General features: G+C 42.5%; 1 protein-coding gene across 1 annotated transcript in view; it reads right to left on the bottom strand.

Moving 5' to 3' along the window:
* Positions 1-5,896: 5,896 nt before the first annotated feature.
* GABPB2 (GA binding protein transcription factor beta subunit 2) overlaps positions 5,897-10,501 on the bottom strand; it is a 16,846-nt gene continuing 12,241 nt past the window's right edge. Inside the window, exons 7-9 of the mRNA XM_019556900.1 lie at positions 9,708-9,893; positions 7,072-7,205; positions 5,897-6,226 (exon numbers count right to left, since the gene is read on the bottom strand). Of these exons, the coding sequence (XP_019412445.1) occupies positions 5,942-6,226; positions 7,072-7,205; positions 9,708-9,893 (605 nt within the window). The 3' untranslated portion in view covers positions 5,897-5,941. The remainder of the gene's footprint in view (positions 6,227-7,071; positions 7,206-9,707; positions 9,894-10,501) is intronic.

The following is a 10,501-nucleotide window of genomic DNA, read 5'->3' as shown; positions in this document are numbered from 1 at the left end:
GCAGTCAGGAAGGCCAACCGCACCCTGTCATGCATCCACAGACGCATCTCCAGGAGGTCCAGGGAAGTGATCCTTCCCCTCTGTGCAGCACTGGTCAGGCTGCAGCTGGAGTACTGCGTCCAGTTCTGGATGCCGCACTTTAGGAGAGGGTCCAGAGAAGGCCACTCACATGATCGGGGGGCAGCAGGGCAGGCCCTATGAGGAGAGGCTACAGGACCTGAACCTGTTCAGCCCAACCAGCAGGCACTGGGGGAGTCCCTGTTCCCCTGAGCACGACCAGGAGTGACTAGAAATAACGTTCACAGGCTGGCAGAGGGTAAATTCAGATTAGACATCAGGAGGTGCTACTTCACTGTCAGGGCGGCTAGGATCTGGAACCGACTTCCAAGCGGAGTGGTGCTGGCTCCTACCCTGGGTGTCTTTAAGATAAGGTTAGATAATCACCTTGCTGGGGTCATTTGACCCCAGTACTCTTTCCTGCCCAGGGCAGGGGGTCAGACTTGATGAACTGCTCAGGTCCCTTCCAACCCTACTATGAAACTAAGTTCCTAAAAATGTTTGTGTGAAAACCAGTAAAATACTGTTATAAATGTTAGCCACTTTAAAAAAAAAAGTCACACCAGATGAACACAATTTTTACTTGGACTGTGCTATCAATTTAGGGCATCTTTAAAGTGGAGAATACTTTAAAGAACACCTAAAGAGGTTCTGAAATTTAAAGGACTGATTGGTTTCAACTTCACTGAAATGTACCCAGCCTCAGCCAGTTTAATGGGCATATCACAAGGACAACAGTCCATCACATGAAATAAAAAGAGCATTTGTCCTCCTGCATGGACTTTGTGTGATCACCAACACAGGTTGTAGCCTTATGACACCTAATAAATAGGCTTGAATTGAACAGCACAGAGACGGCTGCATGAGGCATGTTAGTGCTGATGATGCTGTTGAACTGCCTTTTTCATATGACAGCTTCTGTATTTCGGGAAGCTGCACTCCTAGCCTTGTGTCTTGCTAATGCAAGGTGGCTAAATTCTTTGCAAGAAGGTGCCCTTGGGATTTAGCTCATATTTTTATGCTCCTGTCTTCCACCCCATTATATTGTCTCATTGTTCCAATGACAATATTGGCCTCACATTTTCAGGTTCAGTTTAAGAATGCCTCAAACATACTGATAAATACAGAGTGCTAGGGTGACTATTACGTTTATAACTCCCCTCCCCTCCAGGAGAACCAAAAGGTTAAATGCACTAACAGTGAAACCAGAACTGCACTGAAACAGTGTCTGATCTGGGGCTTTGGCTTTTTTTGGGGCAGATTAAAGGTGGAACCTGCTGATGACAATAATCAAGGAGTTAATACTGTCAGCACTCAACCCCTGTTGCTGTGGCTGCGGTGTCAGCACATCCAGCACCAGGGGTGAATGCTGCAGCAGTGGCAATGCGAGGGAAAGGGTGGGGAGAGCAGCTAGGTGTGGAACAAGGGCAGAACTGGTTATACTGATGGTGATAAACTTAACAGCTGGTTGAGGCAAGCTACTGTTAAGGTTTTCTGCAAGACTGTTTGTCTCACTTCCCCCCAACTTAATAAACTCTGTAGAGTTGACTACTGCTTGCAGGTGGGGAAGCCTGTTCAGATGGGAATACCTGGGTACTGTTTATTTTCCCAGGCTTTTGCTCAAGTCAGGGTAGAAAATGTGTGCATGTCCCCTAAACCTGAACTGGGCCTTTGTTATCGCTGTCCAGGGTCACACTTTGGGGGGTTGAGTGGTGATGGCGGCAATGTTAACTCCTTGGCTGCTGGCAACCAAGGCAAAAGCCTCCCTGGCCAGGAGACCCACCTGTGCAGGTCAGATATTTGATACCCTTGTTATAAAGCACTTATTTGCTTTAACCTCCAGCTGGTTGCTGGAGAAGCAACAGCATGATCAGCTATTTGCTTGATACTAATTGCTGCATCCACCACATCCAAGGAGATAATCAAGATGTAGTGAAACATACCCTTCCAAATGGACCTCATTTATTCTCACCTACCCCAGGCAGGCTTTTTTCCCCCTGCCATCCTTTGGTTTGTCCCATCTTCTAGCTCACTGGTTTGGGACAGATTGCACAGAGCCCATCACATCTCACTCTCAATCCTGCTTGGGGTTGCTGGTGCAGATCAAGCCAACTGCTGCTAAAAGAACAAAATGGGTATGGTCTTTTTCCCAACCCCCTCTCCAAAGCTGTGGTCTGCAGACAGATACTCGATTCCCCCAGTCTGGACATTTTCACTGTTCTGCTCCTATCCACAAGAATTAAAAAGAGAAGACTTCAAAGACCAACTCGCACCTCTTTTCCCTCAAGAGGCCAAAGTTACCCTCATGATCTCCATTAAAAGGAGTGCATAACATTTGATCACAACTTGCAATGTTCGTTACCCGTTCATAACTCTAGCAGCTAATCAATGAACTCAAAAAAACCACTAAAGAGCTTGGTCAGACACAACCCCCTTACCAGCAAAGTCAACTAAGGGATTCTCTCAGCTGGTGTCAGGAGTGGCCAGACCATGGCTCATGAGCTGTGTGCTGCGCCCTGACAGTAAAATGGAGCAGCATTTCTCCTGGAGAAAGACAAATTATCAGCAAACTGATAATGATTGCTGAGCATCATGAAACGTGTGCGCCCTGTGGCTCTCAGCCATATCAAAATTTTGGTTTCTAGCTACAAGGGTTAGGGAGTTCGGCCACTGCTGGCTTACATGATGGATACCCTGTTTAAAAACACTGGACTGAGCAAAACCTCAGGAGTCCAGCAAAAAGCAACAAAAATAATCAGAGGCCTGGGAAACATGACTTAGGAGGAAAGGCTGAAAGAGCTGGGGTTTAGTCTGGGGAAAAGATGACCGAGAGGGATTTGGTAACAGTCTTTAAATATCTGCAGGGCAGTTACAGAGAGGATAGAGATGGGTTTCTCTGTGGCTGGAGCGGACAGGACTAGGAGCAATGGACTCAAGCTGCAGCCAAGGAGATTTAGGTAGGAGATGAGGAACTTTCTGACTATGAGGGTGGTCAGGCACTGGAATGGGCAATGCAGGGAAGTTATGGCATCTCCCTCCCTGGAAATTTTCAAGAACAGGTTGGACAGACACTTGACTGGTTTAGGCAGGGATGATCCTGCCCTGACTAAAGGACTGTGCATAATCCCTTCCAGCCCTACGATTCTAAAACACAAGGGAGGGCACAATGTCTGCATTGACAAGGGCATGGTTTGGATAACCCAAAGACCTGGATAACACCACTGCCTCTTCCAATGAAAGAGGAAACAATGCCTTTACATCTGATATCTGTTCAAAAAACATGTTGCTCCTTTTCCAGTAAGGCAACTAGATTTTATAACTGAGATTTATATTAATCCGCTGCTAAATTTTTTCTTCCTTCATTTCTAAAGGCACAATATTTTATCTGCACTTTTGTTATGAGACACACACACACACACACACACACACACATATATATATATATATATATATAGCTATATCTTAAAAAAGCTTTATACTATAAATCTATGTACAAAATAAATACAAACTATATACAAGTACTCTGCGGGTTGGCAGCTATGCCAAAGTCTGCTCCATTCCAGCCACACAATCTAGCTGAAGCCAGAAAGGGTTCACAAGCAAAAATGGAAGATTTTGGTAAAGTATGTGTAGTCAGAGAACTTCTAGGCCAAAGTGCATAGTCAAATATACTGAACAGGTACGAGATAAGCACCATGAGAATGAGAATCTCTTTGAACATGCAGACAGAAGTGGCCGTTCATGCTTTAGAAAAGGTTGCTACAGAATTCTAGCTGCTAGAATAGTGGTTCTCAGCCTTTTTAATACTGCGCAGTGGCACGGTAGCAGGATGGGGCATATGAAGGCGGCTGCCTCTCTTCCGGAGCTGACCCACCACCCAGTTTTAACCCTGCACGTGACTGCCGGCAGCAGAAGCCACTCACCTGGATGGCCAGACAGGGATCCGAGCAGGGGGGTTGTGCCACTACCTGGCAGCCAACCCTTCGTGGCCAGTACCAGGCTGCAGCCTGGTTGGCTGGGAACCTCTGTGCTAGAAAATGCTAGCTTTTTACATCTGTTATGGATTGGATTCTCACAAATGCAAGAGACCAAGAGCACTGATTAATTCAAGCAAGAGTACCCACGTCTCTACTTATGACCTTACCTCCAACATTGTTGCTACCATTTATGAACCAGCCACCCTTGAGCAACAGCTACCATACAGATTTATACCAAGCTCCTATGATGATAGCCAGTCTCCTCTAAGGAGTTAGCCATGTTTCAAATCTGAGGAGTTATCATCTTAACAGATGAAGTCTCTATTATCCATCTCAGCTTTCACCCCCTGGGTATATCTGCTGGCAAAGAAATGCAATGAAGGAGCTATCTGTATCAGTACATAATACCATTAACAATGATTAATGTGCTTATTGCCAAACCTCACAGATGTACAACTAACTTGTATGTGGGAGCAAATGGCAAATTTTGTCAATGAAAACCATCAAGTTCATGAACCTTACCTTGCAAATGAAGGAGAGATATTTAAAAAAAAAATTAATTAAGGCACCAGTAGCACTGTCTACGTCATGTCAGTCTTTTGAGACAGAGGTCAGTTAGCCCTTCCTAAACCCTGCAACCAAATTGATCAGGTGACATTCTTATAATTTAAACCTGTTTCACTCATGATCACCAATTACAACCGCATTACTGATCCCACAGTTGGGACACTTCCCATGAGTTTTACTTCTATCCTGTAACGAGAGATACGTATCTGTGCATGGAAAGTTTTGCCAACTTTACTAGCTGGGCCTCCAAGCGAAACAGTACAGGAAAGAAAAGTGGAGACCATGAAGACTTAGCTAAAAGAGAAGTCAGTTGTTGGATTCTGGTTTTAGCTTTCAGTTTTAAAATGTACTGTTTAGTAATTATGTGAAGTATCTACCCATTTATGAAGATGGGCATAGCCTGAGAAGTTGCTGTCTTCCCATACCACTCAGCAGGCTTATTTTGCATATATAAGCAAAGTTGGTGCCACTATATAGCACAGAAATACTAAACAGAATACCTGACTCAGTCACAGAAAACTGTTTAAAAAAAAGAAAAGAAAACGTGATGCCCTCTGGCAGCAAAGGATTCAGATGCAGACAGCACTTTCTAAAATACAGACCAGAAAGGACAGGCTTGATATTCCCTGATATATCAAATTGCTTAAGTACTGAGATTCATGCAAACTCAGCCTGTGCTTTTTTCCCCCCACAGCAAGAGTACTGGTTGTGTTTCAGTGTAGTCTGGATTTTGTACTCCAAAGACTGATCTATTTTTCTCTTTTCCTCAAGGTGCTTTTTGCAGACGCTGTCACTAGTGTTTCCATTCTGGCAATGAAGTTCACTTTCCCCTGAAGTCCCAACTTGTTAAACAAAACCCCAAAACAGACATTTCTAGGAACGGTCTCCCAAGCCACACAACTACACAAAAAGGGTGCAAATATGTCAGGTCATTGCATAAAATCTGTTTTCAGTGCAGTAAACTCAGGGCAGCTGAGAGTTATTACCAGCTACTTTGGCAATGAGGAACCCCCCCCCTCCCCCTTCCCTCCAACATTACAGGCCTACATAACAAAATAGGCTTTTAGATTACTTGCTGGTTAAAATGAACAAAGTATGCCATTTTTCCAGGTTCGACTGAAAAAGCACCTTTTGGTTCTGTGCTGAAAGCAAAACCATGTTATGGAGCTGCTGAAGGGATTCTCAGCCCTCCAACTGGGACCACACAAGCAGTTCTGTTCTTCAGTTTTCTAACTGTGTGGAGATCTTATGCTACCTAGCTCACAATGTTCCTTGCAAACACCACCTTCTTTAGATGTTTTTTTTCTTGTGTTTTTTTTTAAATGAAGGTCATTTGAAAGTTAGGAGGTTACAGTTTCCACAGCAACATCAGTAGGTTGCTCTGCTACCACTACTGTGGCTGCAGACCCCATCTCTTCCGATGATACAACAACAGCATCTACCTCGGCAACCTCCTCGACCACTGTGATCTCCTCTCCATTGGGCTGCTGCCTTGCCATGGCTTCAAGCTTTAGCCGGTACTGCTCTGCTTCTTGTTCCTTCTTGAACAGCTGGTTTCGGTATTCCTGAGCCTTCCGGTTTGCTTCTTGCAATTGTAACTGTAACATTTCCCTTTCATTGCTGTCCTACAAGACAAGACAACCTGTGACTAATACCCCAAAGTTGATGTGACAGCCAAAACAAAACATCCCGGTATCCGTGACAGAACAAATGCATTCCAAATGTGTGGTGTCTCAAGGCAATGAGGATTAAAAAGCTTTCTGCTTCTAAGCTGCTGGTACAAACCCAGCCAGTTGGAGAGTTACTGTCTAATGCTGACAGGTGACTTAAAGTAAGTGAATCAGAGTTGCCTGGGATACACCTTAAGACAGACATCAGCCACTGGGCCACCACCTAGTGGAATCAGATTACTTTTATAGTTATGAGTGACCTCTGAAAGCCTAATTAGTGGCATTTCCATAATAGGAAGTAGTATGCAAACAAATGGCTACTAAGACAGAAAAGCAACAGTGATAATAAGTCAGGAAACATAAGACTGAGAGACAATTACAGGCGCTAAAACTTTTAAAATGCAAGTTCTGCCAATAAAGAGCTTCCCAAGAGAAGGTGCAGAGCAAGTTAGTTTACGGGGTCATTTAGATGGAGTTGGCAATGGAGCGGAATAGTTCAGCTCAAAAGCTTAGGCTGAAAAATGAACTAAAGGTTGCAAGAAGTGATTAATTTGAGCATCTTCCACACTAATGACTTAACCAACCCCCATGCTAACTTACTGAATATTAAAAGAATGGGAGGAACCATTTATGTAAATGCATTATAAAGATACCAATAATCAAGGGAAAGCAACACAAGTCATGTCATTTATATTTTGAGCTTCTGCTAATATACCAGGAGCCCTACTTTCTCAGTATATTCGGCATACCTGCTTAGAATGTTCCTATTGTCAGTGAAAGTCATGAACAAAAACATATACCTTGTTTTCTTCCAAATCACTGGCATCTTGTTCAACTTTTTGCTTCTTGGCTGGTGGTTGTTCTTCCTCTTCTACATCACCATCTTCTTCAATAACAGTCTCCTCTGTAACCTGACCAGCAGGTACATTTAAAACTGGAATATTAAAATGCAGGAAGTTGTTATACAAAGCAGCACAGATACTTAATCAAAATCCACAGAGAGGGACAATTCTGAAGTTAAAATAAGAGAATTTAAATCAGTAAAGTCCAAATTCCACTAGGTAGAAGCTGAGCTTCTGACCCAGTCAAGGATTGCTTCCTGGTTCTGGCCTGAAATAAGATGTCCTATCTAGTGCAACTAAAAGAATGATTTTTCAAAGCAGTCACAACTTAGCTAGGAACATCTTAAATTATGAGGAACATTTTTGTTACAAAAAACATACCTCACTGTTTTAGAAAATGCCTGTACAGATTTCCCTCGCTTTATGCAGGTTCTGTATGTATGAATTCACTTACGTGATAACCCTTTTTATACCAAAAAATAGTTATATGTGAGGTAAATTCACTTGTGTGCAATCAGTGTGGTGGAAGCCCACAGTTAGCTACTTTGTGCGGTGCTTTGTGAGAGTGACATGCACCAAAACAGTCTCCCATGTGGATCTGTGCTCCTCACTCATGGTCTGCAACATGTTTCTGTAGTTGCCATCCCCCATTATGATAGCGCCCTGTGCTTGTGTGTACTGCCTGCTGTCGGCGAGTACCAAAATTGTCTTATAGAAGTGGTAGAAATAGGCCTAGGGGTCAGTACAGTCGAGGTCTTGGAATGCGTCCCCATTTGTTACATTGTAAAGTGGGTTCCCTTTATGCGAATTCAAGTTATGTGCCGTTTTCCAGGAACGCATGTACAGCATAAAGCGAGGGAAACCTCTAGTTAAATTAATACTGATCTTCTTGATAGGCAGTAATTGAATTAAGTAAAAAAAGTATATGCTATTTTGGGGAATATTTCAGAGAATGACTATATGTTAAGTACAGGAGCTGGAGATTTTTTTTTTTAATCTGAGAAACATATTGAAATTTCATCTAATGAAATATCAAGATGTGTCATGTGAATTGCTCTAACCAAACAACCTTAATTTTAAAAACACAGGATACCTTGTAGACATGCGGGGACGCTGCTCTGACATGCTGTAATGACAGCATGTAGGAGAAGACTCGATTAACCAAGTCTGTTGGAGTGTACCAATTAGCAGTCACAACTGAATACATGAGATGCTGTAGGTGCTTTAATTAAGAGTGGCTCTTGGAGCTGCTCTAATTAAAACACCCCCCCCCCTCCCATCCACCCAAGCATATGTAAAGATGCCCGCAGCGACTAAGAACACACTATGGACCAAGAATTATTGGCTGAAATTTGGAAAATAGTTCTAGAACCTAACAAGTGCCATTGATGGGTTCTGATCATAGGTCCTTCCTGCCCAGTCTCCTGTGCAACACAAGGACAGAGAGCAGGGGCTGAAAGGAAGAGTGAACTGGGTCTGACCATGGTTTTTTCCACCGCTCCTTTCTCACTTAGAGCCTCCAGCACTTAAGGTCTAGGAAGCTCTGATCCATGCTCAATAGCTACTAATGCCCCTTTCCCAAGGATTTGTTCATTCCTTTTTGTATTGGGCTAAACTGTCAGCTTTCACATCTGGTGGCAACAAGTTCCACATTTTAATTACATGTTGTGTGAGAAAGGACTTCGTTTTCTTAGCTTTTGTTCTGAAAAACTATTCCATTGCTTTCCATTAATGAAAAAGAAGAAGCAAAATTGAAATAGCTATTTCATTACAATTTATCTCCCTCTGTTGTAAGAAATCCATGCTTATCTGATACTATCCTCTTATTTACTAATATCAAACCAAATAAGCAAGCATTGATATAGCATGTTAACAGAATCACAGCTAGCAGATATGGCTGACGTTCTGTAATTCTCAAGGAAATGAAAAATGAAGTATCATAGATCTCTGCCTTGTTTTGTTAAGCATTATGCATACGTGACTTGTAAAACTAACAGAGTAGGATCACCTAAGGCAATATAAATAGCACTGTAGAACAGAAAGAGCATAATTAACCTGATAGCCAGGAAAAAATGTCCTAAAAGCAAGTTCTACTAAACTGTGGAATCATCACCCAAGGGAACTGGTATAAGCTCCATTGCCTAAGTCATTAAAGTCTATATTCCAAGTGACGCATACAGTCATGTGGTAGGAAACAATCCTGGCCAGTCAGGATGCATCAGATACCAGTGCAAAAGATCCACTGGTCTTAAAAGATGAACTTATGCATGCTTTATATTTTAATCTTTAGAATTAAAGCTAATAAGGCCAGCATTGTGTCTTTGTGAAATTACAAATTAATTTCTAAGGTCTAATCTTTGTAAAGTAACCATTGATATTTTCTACCTTACCCTTTCATAGAGCAAAGTCTCCAAGTACACACTTGTAACATCATACCACAAACATGAGTAACAGTCTAAAAGCTACTTTGCTATAGTGTGTTTGTATTTACACACAAACCACAGTGCGAGTGTGCTTGTGTGCACTTTTTTTTTCCTTTCTGAGAAAGAAACTTAAAATTGGCTTCAAGTTTTCTAAACTGCGTAGTGTTTTACCTTGCTGCCCATCTTGCATGGTCACTATGAAAGGCTGGCTGATGCCACTGGTAGGAATAGCTGTCTGCAGACTGCTGAGTGGAACTTCATCTGTCACTATTGTGATGACTCGTTGACCTCCACTGCCAACCACCTGCTGTATTGCAGAGTCTACAGAATTTGCTTCTACAACCTCCTCTGTGGTAGCTGGAGAAATCAGAGCAAAAAATCCTCCTAAATCAGCCACCTTAAGAACAACCAACCACCCCCCTCAATGCTTAAAGGAGTCAAACCTCACTGCATCATAATTAGGCTTGGCAGGATTAGATTTTTAATTGGGAAATGCTGATAAATGTTGAATTCATTTCACAGTCACAGACAGATGAAAAAATATTTCCATCGTTAATAACTGAAATTTACAGAAAGACATTAGAAAAACGAAGGCTGATGGGGTGTGTGATGACAAGAGGAGCTATAGGATATTTTCTGAAAAATTCACTGTTTTTGTGAACATTCTAGAGAATGACTGTATTTTAAAGTACAGCTGCTGGAGATTTTATCTGAGAAACAAATTGCAGTTTTTTCTAATGAAATGTCAAGATATGTCACATGTTTCATAGAATCATAGAAGTAGGGTTGAAAGGGACCTTGAAGATCTTCCAGTCCAACCCCCCACTTGGGCGGGAGAAAAACTGGACTCAAATGAGTCCAGCCAGGTAGGCATGAAGCCTCTTCTTAAAGAACCCCAGGGTAGGAGCCAGCACCACTTCCCTTGGAAGTTGGTTCCAGATCCTAGCTGCCCTAACTGCGAAGTA

Source organism: Crocodylus porosus, unplaced genomic scaffold (assembly GCF_001723895.1).
Source record: "Crocodylus porosus isolate Cpor-Errol unplaced genomic scaffold, CroPor_comp1, whole genome shotgun sequence".
Lineage (NCBI taxonomy): Eukaryota > Metazoa > Chordata > Crocodylia > Crocodylidae > Crocodylus > Crocodylus porosus.
This window is presented reverse-complemented; position numbering and strand designations above follow the sequence as displayed.